This window comes from Cylas formicarius, unplaced genomic scaffold, assembly GCF_029955315.1.
Source record: "Cylas formicarius isolate icCylForm1 unplaced genomic scaffold, icCylForm1.1 PGA_scaffold_3__17_contigs__length_32017465, whole genome shotgun sequence".
NCBI lineage: Eukaryota > Metazoa > Arthropoda > Insecta > Coleoptera > Brentidae > Cylas > Cylas formicarius.
Window position 1 is genome coordinate 23,153,638 of NW_026844326.1, and position 23,641 is coordinate 23,177,278.

Below are 23,641 nucleotides of genomic sequence, written 5' to 3' on the forward strand. Positions count from 1 at the left end.
TTCTTTATTGCATGTAAATCTTATCCTTTTATTTCAACAATGTTCGATCGATATGTAAAAACTACTTAACAATCTGTTTAAAAATATATAAATGTTCAATCATGCTACAGGAAAAACAAGAAGTTTTGGATAGTAAAATATCAGAATACGCAGCTGAATGCGAGTCAAATAACAAAATGTCTAGATAATCTAAATCTGTTGCTATTCAAATTACTTTGGTCTGTCCAATTGAATGGATCTCATAATCGACATACAGAGAGTACGTTTATTTGTTCACAAATCCGTCACATCTTTTATTTTAAAAATAATTGATTGATTTTTGTATTTTTAAATCATCATCATTAATAAATTTACATTCAAAAACAGCATTTGCAAAATTGAAATTATGTCAAAATTTCAAGCTTCACAACCCAAACCTAAATAAAAAATATGCTAAATAAAAAAATTCGGCATCACCGAAATATTTAATTTTAATTAATTGAAATTCTGACGTCAATCTAAATTCTTTAATTTTGTTAACAAAAAACAATCTCATATAATACATTTTATAAAAATGGTGGTTATAGCGATATTGGAAATTATCGATAATCATTGAAAATTGAAAAAGTTGGGAATTTGTAAACAAATAAAATCTTTATAGGCAATTGTCCAAATCAATTTACAAAGTTCGGAAGAGCTGTTTATTACAGAAACCTATGTAGATAGGAATTTTAAATAAGTAACAATGTTTAATGAAATTAACTGGTAATGTTATGTATTTGTCTGTGGTGAGATCTATTGATGTTAACGAAAGGTGTGTTATTTACTTACGAATTCAGTTCTTAACGAAATATAAGTCAAAGCTTGCTCTAAAAAGTTTCTAACAATTAAAATGTATTGCGAAATCTTTTCCGCTAAAAATAATCTCAACCGTAGTACTCCAAAACAATACATTGAGCAAGAAATCAATTTACGCGCTATTTACACAAGCTCCCTGACACGTGCAATATATCCGGGGACTGTGCGTACTATCCCATATCCCAGGACCGCACTTTTTACACAAACCATTCAACGTACAGGGAATTTCTCTCATCAGTCTGAACTGGTGCAGCAACCCTCTAGCCTTTCTTGCTATTAGCTGACCGTCCATATACATTGCTGAAAGAACATTAGACACGAACCTTTCGAAAAATGTGGTCTGTTATTAAATTTACCTAATGAACTGAAATGTAACAGCATTTCGTCGGCCCTCAAGTTCTGAGCAATCACGTCGTCAGCGTAGACCGAAATGATAGCCAAGCAGAGGAAGAGGTGGAAATAATCTGTCAAATAATTTGCCCAGCACGCTTCCCACATTCTAAGGGCGACCCCTTCAGTAAACTCTCTCTTGAAGCAACTGCAAAATTAGTATAGGTAAAAACCACATTCTCCATGTGCCTTTTATGCTTACAGCAATATCCATCTGTGGCAAAACAGCAACTCCATGGCGTCTTTGTGTCTTTCTAGGTGATCGTGGAACTTGGGCACCATCAATTTGATCAATTCACGCAAAAATCTCAAACATCGGTCCATGTCTCTATCAGTAGGAGTCGCGACGAAAACGGCCCTTTGCATTAGCCCGACGAAGCACCAAAATGCGGCCACTTCATCTTTTAGTTCATATAACACAGGCGATAACAAGTCGCTCATACCTTGCGTGTACCTAAAATATGGATAGCTTCATTACAGATTCCGTAGTTTTATTTGTACTGTTAAATAAAAAATGTTGATTCTTTGATACTGGCAATCATATTAACAGTCACTATCCTCGATTTAAACGAATCGGTGGCTTGTGCGATATATAGAGCGTTACAATACACTCAAGTAATTCTTAAATTTAAAGAAATATTTAAACTGATATTCCAAAAATTCCTTTCCTTTCAGCAAATATTATTGATCATGCTTCAAATTGCTTGTTGCTTGCACATTCTCCCCTAGTTTTATTAAACCAAACTGTGATATATCATTTATATGAAACACTCAAACTCAAAATTTGACAACTGGTATGCTAGTCTATTTCTTGTTGATCGCTATTATATTCTTTTCCTGTACATTAAAAGTATTTACCCCAAAGCAGGATTATAAATGGCGTAATTTAAGAGAATGTTCTTCATTATCGCCAGGTTTGGATTGTCGTCGCCGGAGAAAAACGGATTGCCTCGATCCGTTCGGATCACATCCTTTTCTACCACGCTTTGTATTTTCCTTTTAAAGTGCTTCAGGTTGTTCCCGTTGAGGTCCAACCTCCTTCTCGTAATTTCATCGTACTCCTGAAAGCAAAAATCATCGAATCACAGCTCTAGACCTGTTGTGCAATAATAATGATAATAATAATGTAATGTAATTTTTCCTGAATGCATAAAAAAACAGTGGAAACTGCGCATTTAGTTCACCACGAGGGCTAGAAAGGAGATAACTATGTGTCAAAATGTATGCCCTACATTTATCGGACAAGTCATAATAAACAAACGTAAGAAAAAGAAAAGAAAACATTTCAAACATCTTCTACTGAATTAACTTACCTACAATATTATTAATATTAATATTAATTATTACTATTAATTTTGGGTCAACGTATCGTTTATGTGAGCATAAAGTGGGCCAAATTCGCAGTTTAAGTGAAGAAAAAAATGCAGACCAACATGGATGAAGAGAGTTAGGGAAGGATGGAACTTATTATGTATATAATTATTTTAAACCATTTGTTTAGTTGCTAGCTACTGACTAAAAAATAAAGACTGAAAAATAAAGAAGATGCCATGGTGGGCCAAATCGGAGGCCTTGAGTTAATCTAATCTACATTTTTATACCTGCCGTCTGATTTCTGCAATCTGTGTCCGGTCCTGAAATGTGCTATTGTAGGGATAAACGTGCAGTAAAAATGGCCACACTTCTTTCCGTATATCCCGATCCATTCCCGCAAAGAACACATACTTCCTCAGTGCCAAATCGTCCTCTATTTGCCCGGAATGGTTGAAAAGCCTCCTAAATATTTCATCGGTCAATTTAGGCATTTGTCCTTCTTCCGGATGCAACTCTAATTGTGACACTTCTGGCCTGCAGACCATGAAGTGGCGGTATGGCAAGTTTTCGTCGCCACCTGCAAAGTTAAGTAGGTTTAAAGGAGGGGGTGTATATAATAAATATAATAATTAAAATAATACGAAAAGTGTCAACAAAAGCATGGATGAGATATAACATTCTGAATTCGCAGAAAGTGAATTTGTTAAATATGTTTTTAGTTTAATGGATTGTTACTAGGATTTGGAGTTCTGGTGAAGGTTGGTGCAAATGTTGAAGTTTCGTTAATATTTTTATGCAAAGAATCCCAACTTAGATATATTGAAATTTAACAACTTAGTTAAAATGTGGTTCTTTTCTAAATCACCTTCTTACATTATGCTAAATAATACAAACCATAAATACACGTTTTCGATTTTCATATATGTATGTAATAACAATAATAAAAGGTGTATAATATTAAATAAATAAATAATTGCAAAATGGAAAAGAGAAACACAGAATTAAAAACGAGAAGAAAAAAAAATACTTTAAGAAAAGTAACGCAGACAAAGTTAAATTTATAAAGCTGCAAAATTGTTTTAACTACAATTGGAATTATGTCGACGTTTTTGGGCGATAGAATTACAAAATTTAATTTGATACTAAGACATTTATTTGTTGAAATTTTCTGAAATAGGTAAATACATTAAAGATTGTCTGCAATAGGTATGATAAAATTCATACAAATTAAAAACTACTGCAATAACAAGGATCTTATTCTTACTCATAAAAAAACCATTATAGCATTGTATTTGAAATGCCCCTTATAAGCGACATTTGTTAAAAACATGCCTAATATAATTATTAAAATACTTATAGGGTATTTCATTGAAAAACACAAGTTTGTTTTGTATATCAAAATTTGTGAGTTGTAGTGAGTTGTCCACTTCATTGGACCTTAAGTTAATAATCCTATCCAGATCACTGTTCAGTTTATCGATAAGTTATTGCACAAAGGTATTTAAAAGTCCAAGATGCATATGACAATTCTGTTTGTGACACCTTTTATTTCATTAAAAAACAATGATTTAGTAGGCATTCTAAGAGATTCGCGAAGTGTCCTCATTTTTTGTTTACACAACACAACTGCCCGAAATGCTGTTTAAATAAAAAATAAAGACAGTGGAAGTTCATCAACCAAATAATAGGCAGACAAAGAGTACATTTTCATTTACAATGTTGTCCAGCCTCTGGAATGTCATAGATCGAATATCATCGAATATCATCAAATACCTTTGACGGATTTAATATTATGCAGCAGCGAGTGCCACTGATGCAACACCTGTGCCAAGTGATCCAACCCGCCGTGGTGAAAATGAAGTATCTTGTATTGCGACTCCCTCGAAGCGACTACCAGCTGTCCGCATGTGCAGCTATTATCGCTGAAGAACAACCTGAGCGATCGCATCTGGCTCAAGTCTACACTGAACCGTCTACATCGATGCGGATTCCTGCTGTGTAAAATCGGGGAGCTGCTAGCGCTTTCCGGAAAAGTCATGTTGTGTTTTTGGATGAGGTATTCCGGAGTAGCGATCCAGTTGTATTGACTGTCCGTCGAAGTAACACTAGCCGACCTACTGAACTGAAACTGTTCCGATTGATCCTTGACGCTATCCGGAGTCTGGATGATTTCTATGTGGGGATTGGAGATATTCACGTTGATGTTTATTCCGATTTTGTCGCCGTCATCGCTATCGCATGATTTCTCTTCGAAATTTAAAAACGGATTTGTACTTTTCAATTCTATGGTCGTAGGCCTCTCGTTAGAGAAACTATTGTTTGAGTCGTTGGAATTGAGGCTTTCCAAACTGCTCTCCTTTTTGTATTTGCTATTTTGAAGCGGCAGGTTACATTTGGAAAGGTCGCTGTTCGGTATCCAAGTTAAAAACAATGTGGGCCGCTTACTGTTATTGTACTGATCGACGAATATTTTCGCCGTTACTGTCAGATATCCAGGATTGTGCAGTATGTCGTTTTCGTGTCGCATCATCGCCGGGGGGTGCACGCAGATGTTATTTTTGCAAAACAGCACTTCGTTGTTCTCGTAGCCGGTTTTCTCGGAAGATTCCTCGTAGCCGAGGATGTACGTGGACGCTCGGCGTATTATATTCGACAGAGGCATGTCTGCAATAAATGAAGTAAATTGTTTCAAGACATTTATCGTGCACCATAAAGAAAAAACGGCTGGTCAATTTAAAAGAAGTGTGCTTTTCTTTGTGAAATGTGAAATTTATTAATTTTCGGGTTTTACATCAGAAGGATTCAAAAGTTTGATAGGTTTGTCGAATAAACTAATTTTATGACAGTTTCATTATGTAGGGCAAAAATTGACGCGTTAATGGTATATTATGCACCCGAACCGTTAAGATAAAGTGTTTGAAATCGGAAAAAATATTCATTTTTTGGAAAAAACGTTGAAAAATGAAAAAGTTATTTTTCAAAAAATGCTGTAAATTTCTACCGGCCACCGCCTTTTCTGAGATTGAAACTCAATTAATGCCGTAATTATTAGGGCATTCAAAAAGTAGCGAGCCAGTTTCATTAAGCAATAGCTATTTCAGTCGCTATTATTATTTCCTTTACTTTACTTTTCAATATTGATGAATTAAATATACTTAGATGTCATACCGTTCAGCTTTTTTGGGTTGCACAAGAAATTTCCATTAAAACACACTCACGATCCCCGAAAAATATAAAAAATGTTATTCATTTTATAGAACCAACCTCTCCGAACCTCGATACTCAACGATCGACCTTATAGCCATATCTGGTCCACTGAAATATTGATCCAGTCCCCACGCGCAAATGTCAGAACGCTGGCGTGCTCCGGAATTTCAAATAGTTTATTAATTCGAATTTCAGTATATGAAAGGCAAAAAACGAAATTTCGTGTATCAAAGGATACGAATTTCGGAAACGGATATATATATATATATATATATATATATATATATATATATATATATATATATATATATATATATATATATATATATTCTCACGTATTGATTCACGGATGGAAAAATATGATGACACTATATTCCGGGATATCATCCGTTCGCTCGTTGAACTCCGACTGGAATCCTGCATCCGACTGGAATCCTGCAAATCCTGCATCCGACTGGAATCCTGCAGGATTCCAGTCGGATGCAGGATTTGCAGGATTCCAGTCGGATGCAGGATTCCAGTCGGAGTTCAACGAGCGAACGGATGATATCCCGGAATATAGTGTCATCATATATATATATATATATATATATATATATATATATATATATATATATATATATATATATATATATATATATATATATATATATATATATATATATATATATAGGGGATGGGTTAAGTTAATCACAAAAAATTTGCTGATATTCCAGAATTCTTGAAAACCAAGACTCAAACCAAGTAATGTTTTAAATAATTATTTGAAAAAATGAATAATGCTAGAGTACTATAAATGTTGAAAATTACATAATTTTTATTTATAAAATTCCGGGGTGTCCATTCGAATATTGGACACACTTTATCAAGTTTACATGTAGATGGATAATCGATGTTATCGATTCAATTTCAATATCTATTCTTGAATGCTGATAACTTTAGCAAAAAAACTCGCCTTGACCGAAGAATAGAATAAAATATCAAGTATCAAGTAAGTAATGAACTAGAAATAAAATGCAACATTATATCACTATGAATGTCTAGGGATACATAATCAAAAAATGTGTTAAGTTTGTACTGTTTTTGCAGTTTTTGAGGTATATAAATCAAAATTTAAGTTTGTAACGTAAGTTTTATTTGTTTTTAGGGCAGAGAGTTCAATTTTCTCCCCCAGACCTTTTAGCAGTGCGCTACTGGTAGACTCTCAAATACAAACTCAAATTTAGTACTTCTTGCATTCGCAACTGCTACCCATTATAGAGGAAAAAATTGAAAATTATTCTTCGGTCTTCACTAACTTTAAAATTTTTCACGAAGCAATGAGAAATAAATGTGGGTGTTACTGTTATTATCACTTTGGCGTTTTTGTTCCATTTCAATAGTTACTACTAACATTTCTTATTATTTTAATGCTTGTTTATGGGTAATCATTTGTTTTTTCGGCATTAAAATATACTATCCTAGGCGCTCATAAAGTGAATGGTGCACCTAAAAATAAACACCGAGAACGTTTTCCATCTGTCGACACCTGTTGATATCCGTATTTCCACCCTATTGATTTTCCTGCGACATCTGACAATGCGCGTACCACAGCAGCAGCTGGCAGTCGGTAATACGTATTTCCACAATCATTTTTCCAGCAACTAGAGAGTTCGACAAATCGCGAAATGGAGGATTTGCTTTTGAATCTCGTGAAAGAAGCGGGTAACTCGAAACTGACTCACCTGAAGCAAAAAGCACAAGAAGCCCACGGTGAGTAAAACATGTGGGCGAATTGAGTCAAAGGTTTTATCGAAAATTTTCTCCGTGCGTTGTGTTTATTAATAAAACTAGGATGCCGTTGTCGATAGCGCTCAAGGTTGTTCTCGTGTGTGGGACGATTTAGCTTCAATTTGAATGATTGCTTCTGCTGAATGATTAATTCGAATAACGTTATTGTTAATAGTGCGCTTTGGTGCAGTGGAAAACGTTGAAAATAATAATCACCTACCGAAAAACAAGTTTATATTTTAAAACATGTGATTATATAAATAAAATTATTTTTGTTAAAAACGAAAAAACTTGCTAAATCAAAAGCAAGGTTAAATTTAGCATTTTATATTTTTTTTAATATCACGTGTACCAAATTAAGGTTTTTCAAATTTTGCAGAAACATTCTTAACAAATCTTAAAAGGTTGTTGGCTGTTTCATTCTGAAATTTGGGTTCTTCATGCAAGTTTTTTTTAGAGCCGTTAAAACCCGGATAATTCACTCTGTATATTCAAGAAATGATCTATTAAAAAAATTGCAAAAGTGGTAGTCTCTTGATTGACAATAAAATTCTACGTTGTAACTACTATTAACACTCCTACGATAGCCAATCGTTAGGAGTGTTAATGGTAGTTACAATGTCGGATTTCGAATTTTTTGGACTCGGACTAGACGGCGGCATATTTGATTTCGTTGCATCTAACTATTACGATTCTTAGATTTGTTAGCCTCCCAAAATAACTTAATGCGAAACCCTTCCTACGAGTTGAGATCCGCATGCTTTGTCGCACTTAAACTGGCACTGGAGAGTAAGAGGAGCAAACTGGTTTCGCTAGCTCTGGGTGGATTTAATGTAAGTAGTTTTTCAGTAATCGTTTGTCTCCATCAAAAGAACTCGAAAATGATACTCAAAAAATTAAAACTGGTTTTAAGAGTGCATATAACCCAGTATAAACCTTTTTCTTATAAATAACCCGTCAATTTAATCACAAACTAGAATGCGTATTCTTATTTACACGACCTCAGAGTTGGTCAAAATTGGAATTTCAATATCCATGTTCTCAATGCATTTTTAAATTAGTAATTTGAGGAAGCACGATCATTGCCAGTTTTAAAGATTTGTTTTTGAAAAATTTGTATATTTGGTAGTTTCTAATTGGACATTTGTTAAACCTACAGCATCCGTGATCCTTAGCTTCTATCAATAGAAAAATGTTACTGCCACTTTGGTAGATCTCCCAAATGTTTCTTAGCTCATTTTATTGAGTCGAATTGTTATTCATTTCAAAACTAACCAATATAACCAGATTAACCTTTTTTTCCACAATTCATAGCTTATATTTTAGCCAACCTGCCTATTTTTTTTTAAGGAATATGAATTGAAAACAATCATCACGATAGAGTTAAGTAACTATAGAAAATTGAAAAATAAATTAACACCAAAAACCCTTTTTCAAAAAAATTGTATCTCAAAAATTGGCTTACCCATTTCTAGTGTCCGGCAAGTTATTATCGATAAAACCAAATAATTACATGAAAATACAATCCGGTTTTCTTTCTCTAATCGAACGAACATCACAAGGGATATTCTCAAGAATTGACAAGACAGGTTTTATTTATATACATATATATTACATTACATTATAATAATAAACTGGCTCGGCCTGAACTAATTTTTAAAAAAGTTGTATTAAAAACTAATTATTGTGCAAACTATTAACAATTTTACAAAAAAAAAAAAACAAATCAACTAAGATCGGGGTGGTGTTCGCTTTGCCAGAAAATAGTGAGGGACGAGCGTTTCCAAACGGGCGTTGAACCAGAAGACGACTCGTTATGGCTTCCAGCACAACTTCTTCTCGCCACGTCTTCTATGCTTTCTCATTGCGAAGACACCCAAGTCCATATATTAAGGGTGGTACTGAATTTGGCTTGTACTGCGAGCTGGGCCCTTAATGGAAGACTGGTAATGTTGCTGTTGAGTAGATGCGGTGATGCTTACGAAACCGGAACTCAACCAATCAGAGCAGCAGCCCAAGCTGCTGCTAGTCAGACACTGACAGTGTTTTGTACATTTTTAGGTAAGTCTAGAACCTCAACTCTTCACTTTCCTCAAATTTTTGTAATTTAATTCTCGTTTTCGAGGTTAACGCTTTTTTGTTTTCTTGTCGAAAACTCGAAATATTTAATAGACTTCTTTCAAGTTAACAATATAATGCCAATTGAAAATATCTAACAAATCCAACATCAAAATGTGTGAGAAAGCATTTTTCGATGATTATCTGAGAATATTGAAATTGTACAAAACTTACCAGTGAAAATATACTGAGGCCTGCCAAGTGGTAGCAATATAAGAATTATAAATGTGTGCTTCATTATATATTCTAGAAAATATATCAAACTAAGAGAGATGTTCAGAAAAAATATTAATATTTGCGATCGGTTTTTAGATGAGGAGTGTCAGGAGATACTGCAACAGCAACAAAAGCACAAGAATTCAGGCAGTAGCGCCGAAGTGTATATGAAGACTTCCGCTGTCGCATGCTTCAACGAGGCCATACCTGTCACTCAGTACATTTGTAGTAAACTGGAGGAATGCAAAACGTACGCAATAATGTCATAACTAAATCTACATCAGAAAAAAGTATAGAACAATTGCCCACTTGTTTGAAAAAATTTGAATAAATAAACGTGAAAGGAGAAAACATCAATATCCAATTAAAAAAAGACCTTTGGATAAGGGATGCAAAGAAGTATGGACCTATGTGGTTTGAAATTAGAGTGAATTATTTTTTTTGAAAATTTAAATGAAGTGTTAAAACACTTAAGTTAGAATAAAAAAATGGTCAGATTTCCACAATTAATTATTATTTTATGACAGCTGTTTCGATAACATAGTAATAGATTCTTAGTTACTGGGGTAGTATTATAAATTTAAATTTAACAACGGAGACGCATCTAAATCCAATTAGTCATTAAGTAATAGATTCGAATATCCCATTTTATTAATCACCATAGCATCGAACAAATTTAGTTTTTTGCCTTTCATTATCTCGAATATCAAAAGTATCGTAAAACTTGCCTATTTCTGAATTTAAAGAATGGCATAGTTTGAATCCAAACATCTATTTTTATATGCCCACCTCAGCAAACAATAAACAGTTTAATCAGTCAGTAATAAATGCAATAATTTTAATGGATCTGATGACACCATTTTGATGGGCTTCGCAAACATTTTTCAGGATGCCAAAATCGAGTGATCTGACCGTTTTTCTCCTGGAATGCTTGCTAACGCTTGTCAACACATTGCCCCACAGCGTTCACTCCAACTTCCACTTTACGACTTTCTTGTGGCAAAAGTTTTGCCCCGCCTTGCTGTCTTTGCTCGGCTCTCCCGGAGATCCTACTGGACAGGTATTGACCACCAGTCAGGCAAAGATAATTTACAGGTAAAGTCGGCGCAAAAATTTCGTTGTCCAAGTGCAACCGATCAATATTGCAGCATTGGTATTCAAGTCGTACGTCTAGTAGGGAGAGAACGACCGCTGCGACCTGTACTTGAAGCCCTGTTTCATAGGATTCTACTGTTGCCCAGCCCACAAAAGAGATTAGAGCCATTGAGAGCTGCTAGGGAACTTTTAAGGTCGCCCGGTAGATTGGTGGATTTGGTGCTGTTAAGCGGTCCAATTCATAGACACGCCGGCGATGATATGGCAATTATAAGACTGTAAGTGTAAAGTTACTTTCCAACCAAAGAGTTTGCAATTGAACACGTGGGATATTAACAGGATAATGGATTCCATAGAAGAATCTTCGCAGTGCAATGAATCTGCGGTTGTCCTCGCTAGTGTGGAGTGTGTGGGGGCTCTGCTGGGTTCACTGGAAGCGTTGTGCAAGGGAGACGGTTTGACTCAGGACACTGCAGACATTACCAATTCCAGATATACAGTCTTGGAACAAGCCGATTACACTGGTCCTTTGACCTATCAATCTCTGTCCAGATTGCCAAAACCTTACAGGTAAAGTAACCCTTTGGTTCAGGGCAAACTATACTTTGGAACAATAATTTACAGAGACGTGGTTGCTAATCTGAAGTCTCTAAGCGACTCAGACAGTAGCGGCATCGAAGGCAACATACGTGACGTAGACGGCGAAGAGTCGGATTGTTCGGGTGCCACGGAGGGACCCGAAGAAGAAATTACTCATTCCGATGATAGCATCATGGACGACGAGAGTTTTCTGACCAGTCAACAGCTTCAGAAACTGTATAAGCTGCCCAAATCACTGATTTTGGTAAGTTATTTTCTTGTGGGTAATAAACCACGTCGGCACTTGGCAAATTTTTGGCTTACTCTGAGGTTTACCTTTTAGGGTAGGACAGGTTTGGATGAATGCAACACCGACATCGAAAGGCACAACTCCAGGCATTTTGTGAAAACGCTACAACACATACTTTTGCCAAATTTGTTATCTCTGAGGTCTTCCATTCAGGTAACCGCTGGATCTATCGCAGCAGCTTGAAGCACCGGCTGCTTTTTTGCCACTTTCAATGGAGCCCTTAACTAGATTTCACTTTTGAAAATATTCATTGTTTTATTGTAATGCAAGTGTTGAAAGTTGTGGCTTCTGAGATTTTTGAGTATTTATAATTATTCGCCTGCTTCGCATGATCTACATACTACAAGGCCTAACAAGTAATTTTTTTTGCCTTTTCGATTAAAAAATGAAATCACGTGCTTATTTTTATACCAAGAAGTGCTATCGTAATGAATTATGTTTTTATTTCACATAAATTACATGACAAAATATCAAAAACTTACCGAATTTGCTGACAATTAAATATTCGGACGCATTTAAATATTTTACTTTAAATCGAACATTAATAAGAACTAACATCACCTTTCGTGGCTTTTATGCGTTTTGGCATGGAATCTACCAAAGTCTTGCAATATTCGGGTGTGAAAGTGTTCCAAATTTCGATGATTTTTGACTTTAATGCTGCTGTACGCTGAGGATTGTTATGCAAAGTCTTTTTCATCCGATACCATAAAGTTTCAGTAATATTTAAGTCGGGGCTACTTGATGGTCACGATAAAACTTTCATATTATGGTCCCCAAACATCTTTTTTGTTGTTTTCGCAGTATGGCAGGACGCACCGCCTTGTTGAAATAGAAAATTTTCATTTCCAAAAGTTCGTTCTATTGATGGAATCAAACTTCTTGATAAAATTTGTTGGTTTCTGCATTTAGAGTACCATCAATGAACTCGTAGTTGCCAACCCCTTTACCACTCATACACCCCCATATCACAACACCCTGGGGAAATTTTACCCTGCGCTTTAGACAATCCTTGTGAAAGGCTTCTGATTTTGTACGAATCACCCTGTTTCGAAAATCGCTTACACACACATCAAATTTTGATTCTTCGCTGAAGATAACGTTACTCCACGTTTCCGTGTCCTGGATTTTATAGATTTTGCCCAATCCAAATGTTTTTTCTTCTGAATAATGGTTTTTCCTTTGCCTTTAACAAAAGCAGATCATATAATATTAATAATTTTTCTATTGGCACAAGAAAAATTGTAAACTTACATCATAAAGACTCAAACCAGACTTATGCATCTACAACATTCCCTGGAGACATTTAAATTTGCCTCGTGATTCCATGGGGCTTGAATTTGTCGTAAGACGCTTCGTCTGCTAGTTTTACAAATATTGACCAGAATACGACGATCTCTATCAGTGATTTTACGAGGTCGGCCTGAACTTTTACCACGAACGCTAACATTAGCTGTCTCTCCATACTTTTTTATTTATCCCCGACTGTTGATTTTGCAATCTCAAGTCATTTGAAATTTTTTGCATTGATTTATAATTTATAACTCCAACACAGGAAACCAAAAACATTTTTTTTATAAGCCAAAAATATTTTATCGTCTTTCCAAATGTCAAAAGTATCGGTAACATGTTACATCACCTTATACATACTTTGACGCCCATCTGGTGTACTGTATAGTATAATGGAATTGTCAATAGGTAGACGAGGTGCTCCAAGAGTTTGCATCCAAATGTTGCCAACATAATTCGGCACAGAACTATGAAATTCCAACTATAATGAACGCTGACGGCGTATACCTAGCGACGTATTCCGCGTTACTGCTGGATTTGAAGCTCATCCAAGCAGGTCATCATGACGACGTAAAAAAGGAGGCACGTCAATTAGTAATAGAGAGCCACAATAATTAGAAGTTCTTTAAATTTTAGGCGGCTGTGCCGATAACGGAAGCCCAGTTTGTAGAAGAAATTCACGGTAGTGGCATATTGGTTTACGTATCTGCCACATGGCTGTGCGAGCTCTATCAAAACGTGTTGGCAAAATCACTTCTTCTCTCGGCCGGCTACGATCCGAAAAGTAGGCAGCAACCCGCCTTGATCAATTTGTTAACTGGTAAGTTGTAAAACGCGATGCCATGTTGATGAAAGTACCAAATTTAACGTTCCAATAGTGAACAAAGTCAATCGCAGATAACCTTACGACTGACTATCAGGTCTCTTATACTATAGTGGTAAAGGTCAAGAGTTAAGCATTTAAGCATTTACATATATTGCTATTGTAGCTTGCTTGAACTGAGGCCAGAACAATAAAACTACAACCGTGAAGTGCTAAATATGACAAAATTATCATTTCTGAAGAGCAGATTAGAATTAAGTTAAACAAACTAGATATAAATAAAGGCCCTGGGCCAGACAAATTGCCCCTATATTTGTACGGAATCTTTGCTGCTACCTCTATTTTTACTCTTTAATAAAAGTTTACCAGAAGGGCACTTCCCGACTATTTGGAAATGTGGCAAAGTCTGTTCATGTATATAAGAAATTAACTAACTGATACAAATTAAGGAAAGACCCGGGCAAGCTGTAAGAATGAAATATGGCCGAACAGTTCCGTACATTGCTTAGAATTTAATTATTTGGGGTTTTGTTAGGAAAGATACTAAACAATATTTACTTATTTATGTATGTATTTATGTTTAAATCTAAAATAAAATTACAAATTATTTATTACCTACTTAAAATACCTAAAATTATTCACATAATATATCAGTATTACTATCGCTATCATCGCCTGTTCTAATGATTATTTGTTCTAATTATTTGCAATATGGATATACGATTGTTCTGCTTTTTCTATATGTTTAACAGAATTTGCCCAATTTTGTGGAGGGATGTTAAAAACTTCGGTTTCTATAAGTTTGAGGACATTGGAGTTAACACGGGGAAAAGCATTGTTGCGACGAATGGCAGATTTCAGTTGGTGCCAAACATGTTCAATGCGATTAAATATACAGTGGTAAGGTGGAAGCCTTAAAACTGTATGTCCTATATTTTTTGCATAATTATCACACACGTATTCCTTTTGTAGGTTCAAGCGTTATAGAACCTCAATTAATTGCTTTTTGGTATAATCTTCGTGAAAAGAAATGTCGTTATTATATATGTAGTTTTGGATTGTTGGTTTTGTGTCACATGAGGAAGGGGTTTTAGTCAACTGTCTACTGTGATAACTTGCGTTGTCCATTTCAATTACGTTATTAGGAGGAATGTTTGGAACTAGTTTTTTCAAATAAATCAGGGGTGGTGTCTTCATGGTAATCCAGAGAAGAATCTTTAATATTTTTTGCAGACAGAGAAACTCCATTTGGAATCCAACGATCTTTGGAGTCAGCATGCAAAATAGTTATTGTTTTACCTCTTTTTGGTGGCGCGTTTACTTTACACTCATCAGTTGAGTCAACCAAACCCTTTTCCGGGATATCATAAGTGTTGAACCAGGTTTCATCCAAGTAAATAATTGGCCTTTGTTGTTCTCTGTAAATCCTAATTTTTTCTAGATATTCCAGTCGCAATTTCCGAATTCTAAAAGATTCCATTAAAACTTGCCTTTTGTCAAATTTTTTAAATCTAAGACCCATTGTGTTGAATACACTTCCTTAAGATAGTTCTGCCACATTTAACACCGGTTTCATCTTTTTCAATTAAGATATCTAATTAATGTAGGCACGCTTTGTTCCTCGTATAATTGGTAAATTTTACGCCGCATTATATCTTGATCACTTTCGTCTTCACCCGAGAAAATGTCAGCATCGCTTCTTTTTTTCCTCGCTGAAATGGGATTATTCACAATTTTCCATACAGTTGATGTTGAAATTTTCGTCAATGTTGAAGTTTGTTCTAAAGATGCTTGCTTGCTGGCACCACGTTCAATGAGAGTCAAGTAAACATTGTTTATAACTTCCTTAGTCTCAATAGAATAGTGTTTTCTACATTTGGGCGTGAGCATTTCCTGAGATACACTAGACTCGCACATATTTTGCATAATTCGCACACGATTCAACACACGCTGTATTACACACGAAATAAGAATGTGTACTAATAAACTTAAACTAAGTAGTATACCAAACCAAAGAATATTAAACACAGGTAGATATAAAAATTTTTTCTATTACGGACCACAATTTTACCTGAATTTAAATTCCGAAATTTTAGGTAATAATCTTGTTGCATTGTATGTTAATGACCACCCTTGGATAATCCCATTCAAAAGCAATTGGTCGCTTTTTTAGATCTATGAACAGACGATACTTGTTCATAAGAGTGGCAGTGAGATTGATATCATAAACTAGGGACCCATATAAATTCTTCTTATTCCAGGGAAAATGCTTGAGGTTATTATAAGAGAGAAATTATTTTTTAAAATTTGGTACGTCCTTGGTGAAACGCAACACGGTTTTTTAATGGTAGCTTCATCGCCACACTTCGTCACTATATGTTCAGGACGTGTCTGAGGCGTTAGATAATAGAATGCAAATGTGTGTACACCAATTTCTCCAAGGAATTCGATAAAGTACACCATCCTACAATGTTAGTAAAACTTAAAAACTTCGGTGTGCACGGTTCTTTTTAAAAACAGTTTGTTGAGTTAAATATGGATACCACGTCTGGCACACCTCAGGGATCGCACTTGGGGCTTATTCTGTTTCATGTGTTCTTAGTGGACTCGGATAAATGTTTTCGTTTTGCAAAATTTATTTCATATGCTGATGACCAAAATAGGTTTTATGATTACTGCTTAGGAAATCGATTGTTTTTAAATAATGACAAATGTTACTATCTTAAGGTCACTAAATTAAAAAATGATATAGATCAGGGATCTCGGAGAATCTTGGCAAATGAGTTTTTAAATTCATATTGAAAACATAGTGAGAAAGATGCCAAGTCGCCGGTCGTACTCTATAACGCCCATGTGGAGTCCCCGATATAATAAGTATGTAAACAGAATTAAAAACAATCAAAAAATGTTTATTTTTCTCACGAACTTTATATATAACCACAATCTTATAGATGTAGTATATGAAGCAAGCCCTGACTTCTATCATATGTTGAAATTATCTGTTAGGCGAATAACATATAGTGCCATTTTTTTGTACAAAACTATTGCAAAATTATCCTTTAATACTACGGTGGCAAGTACAAATTTAGGAAGCAGCTCACCTGTAATGAAATTATTACAGTTTGCATATATTCAAAAAATCAACCAATAAGAGTGTTTCGCTAGGACTAAATTAAATTAAATTGTACATTCTTCCTTGTTTTTCTTTTTTTTTTTGGGATTTAGAAATAGTTTTGATTACTTTTACATTAGAATTAGAATATTAGAATACAATTTAAAAACTTCTATAATTAGTTTGTGTTTTTGAATTGAATTAGCCGTAAAAATAAGACCCATAATGTATTTTTAGATGTCGGTGGTCTATCGCCGTCTCAGCTCCTAACAGACTGGCAAAAACTTCAAAAAGTTCACGGGAGCCCGGAAAGCAGCCCCGAAATTGAGGCGGGCATAAAGCTTTCACGCAGAGTTTTGACCTGCTGTTGGTCGTCTGTGGTGTCCGTTTTGGGAACGCCTTTAAGAGACAAGCCTCCGCTTGGCGGTACTTCTGCATTAAGCCGACTTGTCGCCCGCAGGGCCAGACAAAAATACCGTCAGAAAGTTAGAGACGACATTATTACTGCTAGCTTGGAGGGTTTACACAAGGTATAGTTCTAAACTCGTTGAAACCGGCGCACAGTGAGTCAGGGAAACCGTGTGTGGTTGACTAATTCGATTTTTTTGTAATGTCAACAAATTTTACTTAATATTAATAAAATCACAACAATAAATAGAAAAAATGATTACGAACGTCAAACTTTAATACAATATAATTGTACACAGAAAAAAAGTATATTTACAAACAGTTTTTAATTAAATCATAAAAACGGTTTCATAACACTAAGCAAAATGTAGAAACATTTCGAATTAATTATATTTAAGTAAATAAAAAAAAAGTAAACAATTTAACAATTTAACAAAAAAAGTTATTTATTTAATATTGATTAAAACAAAATATTTTCATCGGATTTTTCAAAATATTTAAGTTTTTTTGCTTGAAAGAAACGAATTAAAACAATAATAGGGTTTTTATACATCTAAAGTATTATTCAGTTAAGCACTTTGCTCTGTTTTTGTTACAATTTTTGCATTGCAATAAGAGCGTTCAGTTAAGTTTTGATTTATAGTTGGTTTTAGTATCAAAAGAGCATGACAACCCATAGTTAACAAAAATTATGACAATACCTTTCCCTATTGAAATACCAAAAATAATAACATTGTTTTACATGAATCAAACTTAAGTTACACTATCGTTCTATAAAAAAAAAGGAAACAAATTTATATATTAATAGGTCAAAACTTATAACGAAAAACGTTTTTCGTCGTTTTTTTTTTGCCCACTCGGTAAGTTTTTTAAAAATTATTATTATGAAATGGAGCAGGTGGGATATCAATAGCATCCCTAAAATGGTAACATATTGCTTAATAAATTAAAAGCACACTTTTTTGGCCAATTTTTCTAATATAACTCAAAACAATGTAGGATTTTTTAGGATAATTGCCTTTTAGAGTAATTTACTTAGCACAAAATTGATCTCAAAACTTACCTTTACTGGCTTCCTACATTTTTTTAATTTCTTTAAGAAAATCCTCTCCACTTTTCACACAGAAAATTGTATGAATAAAACATTCACAAAATGTCACAGACAACAAACGTTACGAAATTATTGTTGACGTTTCCATGGTAACAAGAGGACTTAAATCGCTTATTTTGTGAAGGTTCACGGCCTAGTTAATTAGTCTGTGATAAGGAAAACGTTTATTGTACGAAATTTATATGGTTCATTTCAATAGTTGGGGCTCTCCCTGGCACACCTTGCGGCGTATTTATCACAATTTCCCTCTCCGATTTCTTGTTTTTATTTACAAAAACCCCCTTCTATACAATTCCAATTGTCGTTTAATTTTCTTGTTAGAGCAAAATGTTTACATTTTATTTGATAAAGTAAAGCACACATTTTGAATTTCGAAACCTTATTTTTCAGGCTGCAAGTTTGAGCAATACATTGAAATTACAAGCAAGAAGCAGCAGTATTCTATCACTGCTTTCAGCGTCGTCTTGCAAAAATCAATCCTCCAAATTGTTGGCATCGCACGCGCTGTCTCTGGACGTCCTATTGTCCAAAGGTTAATAATATGCACAGGAGCTGTCTTAAAAACTTTCTCGCTTAACTAATTTCTAGGATTGGAGTTGGGTTGCTATAGCCCTGCCTGTTGGCCGCACGTGCTCAGCGCTTGCATATCGGTTGCTGGTTTAGAACATTGCTTATTCAGCAAAACTAGTTCGACCCAATTACTGATGGTCGCGCAAAGCACCCAGAATAGTATCGTGACCTCAACCACCAAAAACGATGCGCAAGAGAAACCCCAGATGACATTTAACTGCAACAGCGACGAGGAAACGTGGTGAGAGCTTACCAAGAGATGTAAGGCCCGGGTAACAGCTCTCTAAATTGCAGCATCGACGTCTACAACTTCCTGCACAGTTATTCGTTGCCTTGCGAAGTGAATTCTAATGAAACGACGGTCAGCGATATCGTAGAAAAAAGTGGCGCAAACAACGCCCAAGGACAGGGCGTTCTGAGGGGAGTCTACGCCGCCAAGGTCTGCTGCGCCCTCTCGCAAAAGGCTGACGAATTGTTTAACTCGGCCGCTCTACGCTTGTCTTTGCCCGGGCTGTGCAGCTTTATGACCGAATTGTGCAAAGCTTCACACGCACAGGTAGGTTTCCGAATATAAGTACAGTGTAGCTCGTTTATTATGAGATGCTACCTTTATAATTTTATATTGAGATATTACATTAGGCTAATTGTAAGAACTCTCTTCTTTCTTATTTTGGAACACCCCGTGCACTAAATATTTTTTTAATTCTTCAGACGTCAAAAGTGAAATTCGTATATCAGATAAATCAGATAAATACAGGGTGATCAAAAACATTAAAAATTATAATTTTAGTATAATATAAGTACTCCATTTTTATAATTCTTATTTCGCAATATTTTTACCAGAAGAAGAACCCGAAATATATGAAAAACATGTCTTAGCCTTAGAAAATTCAAAATTATACAAGGTATTCTATTTAAAGTAAACAGTAAAAGTAAATCCAAATAACTTCTGGTTTTAAGGTTTTTTTAAATATTCTTTATAGATTTTTTTGTTTAAAACTTTCATTTTTAGTTGGTTAATATATTTATATTATATTATTTGATTGATTTTTCGCTTTGGTCACAAGCGTATACACGAAATTAGCTTAAGGTATCTTAGTAAATTGTCTACTTTAAAAATTAAACCGGTTAATTAATTTTTTGAGAAGCTTAAATTTGGAAAAAGCTTATTTTAATTTCTTCAAATAAGTGAGATACCCAACAAAACATACGAAAACTGGACATTTAAGAGTACGTAAGAGTAGTAAGAGTAAGTAGTAAGAGAGAGAGTATTTAAGTGGCATTTGGCACAGTAGTACGTCTTTTTTAATAAAATGGCAGCTTTTCGTACGCTACGAAGAGTCCCCGAACGTGCCGAGGAAATGGTGGAAAAAAGAACTACAAGTCCAGCAGAAACCTCCGCCCACCCTCCTCCTGCACAGGATCGGCGAGGTGATGCTCAAGTGCATCAAATCCGGACGTCCCCTCATTCATATAATGAAGGTGTGGTCGATCGTCGGGCCACATTTTATGCAGGCCGCTTGCCACAAGGATCGAATCATATCGAAAAAAGCAGTCACCTGCATACACGATTCCGTAACTGCGCTGTTGAACGAACAGGCTGAGTTACCGCACTTCCACTTCAACGAAGCTCTAATCAAACCCTTCGAAAATTTGCTCTGCTTGGAACTCTGCGACTTAGACGTGCAGGTACTGCTAGATGTTAAAAATAAAAGCATTGCGACTTAGAAGGTTGATGAGACATTTACGACATATATCAATTTATTTTTATTAATTTTTAAATTTAGATTTGAGATTTAGAGATCGATGACCCTTTATTAATTTTAAAGCAACTTTACAGATAAAAAAGAGATAAAGAGGCCGTATCTATGCCGATAATACAGAGACTATATTTTTTTGAGAAGAGGCGCATGCGCGAGATTTAAAATTTCGATGTCAATTCCAGAACCTTGTAAAGTGTTCCTTTTTTTCCTCCACTGTTGCTGCTTCTTGTTATTTGTTGCGCGACATTCATTGTTGGTAAACATCTGCAACATTTTTAGCACACTAACGTTATGCTACAAATAAATAAAACCAATGCTAGTGGCCGTGAATACCCCAAACAGGATGTCTCATGGGTCTAAAATATTTTCAGCATTATTGCCCCTTCTATGATTTGTTAAATAAAATGCCGTGTATGGTGGTCCATTTAGCAGTTTTCGACAGATTATATATTAATTAATTTATACATTTTTCGACCGAATTTGGCACGAATTAAAATTTGTTTTGCTAAGGCACTAGTTTTTTGTGGAAAAATACCTTTCACAATGAACAGGGTGTGTAAAAAATCACGGTTTTACTGCCTTGTACACAATTGTCCAAAGGTCAAATTTTTCAAATGGAACGCTCTACGTAGTATCTTCTTCTTATACCTAAATTATAAGTTTTAAGCAAATTCTAGCCGTTGTTTGCCTAGAATGTCTAATATTACATCCACTGTGAGACACCCTGTAGATTTAACTGTCTTAATCACTCAGCCAATATATGTGCGATGTATCTGCCTATGACGTCACATATTTTTATATATCAGACGAGGGATGTCGAAATAGTGATTCTATACTACTGTTGGCCATATACCAGGTTTTAGATATTCTTATTGACCGGTCTTCTAGTATTTTCTTGGACGAGGACTTCTCCATTTAATTTTTATGAATATACAGTGTGTAAATGTTAAGGATCTTAAGGATGGGAATCTCAGTACCTGTTTCAGATACAGCTTAGGATAAATCTACTACATGCAGTTACGAAACTTGAAAATTTTCATGGCTTGCTGAGATAATTGGGTAAGACGGGAAATTGGCGTTATCGATTTAATTTTTTTATGGCTTTATTTGAAGAGACTCCAAAAAACTAATAAACCTTTTGCAGTAGTACTTTTAAATTATTCTTTCGTTGCCAAAGATACCCTCCAACTTGCCTACAATTATGTGCAGGGGCACCGCCTTCTTGAAACCAACAGCTATTGGCCTGTGTTAGAGGTAACTTATCTAAATAAGCTTCTAAATCATTTTGCAATAAATGGAGATATCGTTCTGCTCTTAATGAATTATAATTCCAGATCACATATTAAACCATCGAAGTTCTGTGATATCTCCAAATTTTGTTAATACGGTGATTTTGTTGAGCCTAGTAATGCGTATTGCGGCCATTGAAGATACCATACTTTCGTCAAATCATATGATTTCTGAAGGGAAATTTAAATTTTCTTCACACACACGCAATAATGATGACGCAGTTTGAAACCCCTAATTTAAGTCCTTGGCACATCACAAAATTATAGCAGTGGATTTGGCTTACCCTCGATTTGCTTAGTTGGTTTTTCAATAACTACTTGGTTTCATTCTTCTGCTTTCGAGACCTTTTAAAGAAAACATATTCTTTTTCAGCTTCCAGCGAGCTCTAAGAAAATGGATTTACATTACTGCTTTCTTTCTGGATACGTATTAAGATAAATTCCTGCTGTATATACAACAGTTTTGTGTCACCTCAAAGTTTATTCCATTGCTATAATGGTCACTGACAATAATTACACAATATTAACTATTCAAACATTAACAATAATAACGAGAACAGTGACAGCAGCGACAACTACTATTTAACATGTATTTACGTTAGAGAATTTGTTTGCAACGCCTATTTAAAAGTACCTTTAAAAAAAAGAAAACATGCAATTTTGTTTTTAACAAAAAATTATATAATGTTGAATATAATCGTTGAATTTGTTATAAAAAACAGAATCAGATCGGAGTGTACTTTTTTTGAGCCTTATCAAAAAATAAAGTTGATACCTTCAAAGTGCCAAATCAGAAAGTGTTATTAGTTTTTTGATATTTGTTTAAATAAAGGCAGAAAAAATAAAATTTATATTGTCAAATTCCAGTTTTTCTCAAATATTTCAGACTGGATGTAAATCAGCTTCAAAGAAGACAACCTTTTTCTAATTTAACGCAAGGTGTATGTCCAAGAGGTATGGTCTGCTCATAGATATAAGAAAGTGACCAATTGCTTTTGAATGGGATTATCCAAGGACGGTCATTACTATACAATACAACAAAATTATTACATAAAGTTTCGGAATTTAAATTCAGGTAAAATTGTGGTCCGTAATAGAAAGTAATTTTATACCTACCTGTGTTTAATATTCTTTGGTTTGGTATACTACTTACTTTAAGTCAATTAGTAATCATTCTTATTTCGTGTGTAATGAATCGTGAGCGAATTATGCAGAATATGTGCGAGTCTAGTGTATCTCAGGAGATGCTCCCGCCCAAATGTAGAAAACACTATTCTATTGAGGCTAAGGAAGTTATAAACGATGTTTATTTGACTTTCATTGGGCGTCGTGCCAGCAAGCAAGCATCTTTAGAAGAAACGGCCACATTGACGAAAATTCCAACATCAACTGTATGGAAAATTGTGAATAATCCCATTTCAGCGAGAAAAGAAAGAAGC

At 34.8% G+C, this 23,641-nt stretch overlaps 2 protein-coding genes across 3 annotated transcripts in view; one reads left to right on the forward strand and one right to left on the reverse strand.

Annotated features, from left to right (window-relative positions):
• Positions 1-7,610, reverse strand: LOC132698981 (TBC1 domain family member 16). 2 transcript variants are annotated; one of them, XM_060665339.1, is made up of 7 exons: positions 7,473-7,610; positions 4,315-5,205; positions 2,829-3,118; positions 2,086-2,288; positions 1,430-1,681; positions 1,194-1,375; positions 1-1,137 (listed from the first exon to the last, which is right to left on the reverse strand). In XM_060665339.1, the coding sequence occupies exons 2-7, from the start codon at positions 5,201-5,203 to the stop codon at positions 950-952; spliced, it is 2,004 nt and encodes a 667-aa protein (XP_060521322.1). In that variant the 5' UTR covers positions 5,204-5,205; positions 7,473-7,610; the 3' UTR covers positions 1-949. The 2 variants fall into 2 exon arrangements, with proteins under 2 accessions (XP_060521322.1, XP_060521320.1); XM_060665337.1 differs by lacking the exon at positions 7,473-7,610 and adding an exon at positions 5,710-5,847.
• LOC132698980 (brefeldin A-inhibited guanine nucleotide-exchange protein 3) overlaps positions 7,347-23,641 on the forward strand; it is a 24,885-nt gene continuing 8,590 nt past the window's right edge. The window contains exons 1-16 of the mRNA XM_060665336.1: positions 7,347-7,500; positions 8,218-8,351; positions 9,279-9,579; positions 9,949-10,102; positions 10,741-10,947; positions 11,001-11,225; positions 11,287-11,517; positions 11,572-11,791; positions 11,870-11,989; positions 13,535-13,708; positions 13,763-13,946; positions 17,299-17,591; positions 18,971-19,112; positions 19,169-19,391; positions 19,445-19,706; positions 20,471-20,839. Coding sequence (XP_060521319.1) covers positions 7,416-7,500; positions 8,218-8,351; positions 9,279-9,579; positions 9,949-10,102; positions 10,741-10,947; positions 11,001-11,225; positions 11,287-11,517; positions 11,572-11,791; positions 11,870-11,989; positions 13,535-13,708; positions 13,763-13,946; positions 17,299-17,591; positions 18,971-19,112; positions 19,169-19,391; positions 19,445-19,706; positions 20,471-20,839 — 3,324 coding nt within the window. The 5' untranslated portion in view covers positions 7,347-7,415. The remainder of the gene's footprint in view (positions 7,501-8,217; positions 8,352-9,278; positions 9,580-9,948; positions 10,103-10,740; positions 10,948-11,000; positions 11,226-11,286; positions 11,518-11,571; positions 11,792-11,869; positions 11,990-13,534; positions 13,709-13,762; positions 13,947-17,298; positions 17,592-18,970; positions 19,113-19,168; positions 19,392-19,444; positions 19,707-20,470; positions 20,840-23,641) is intronic.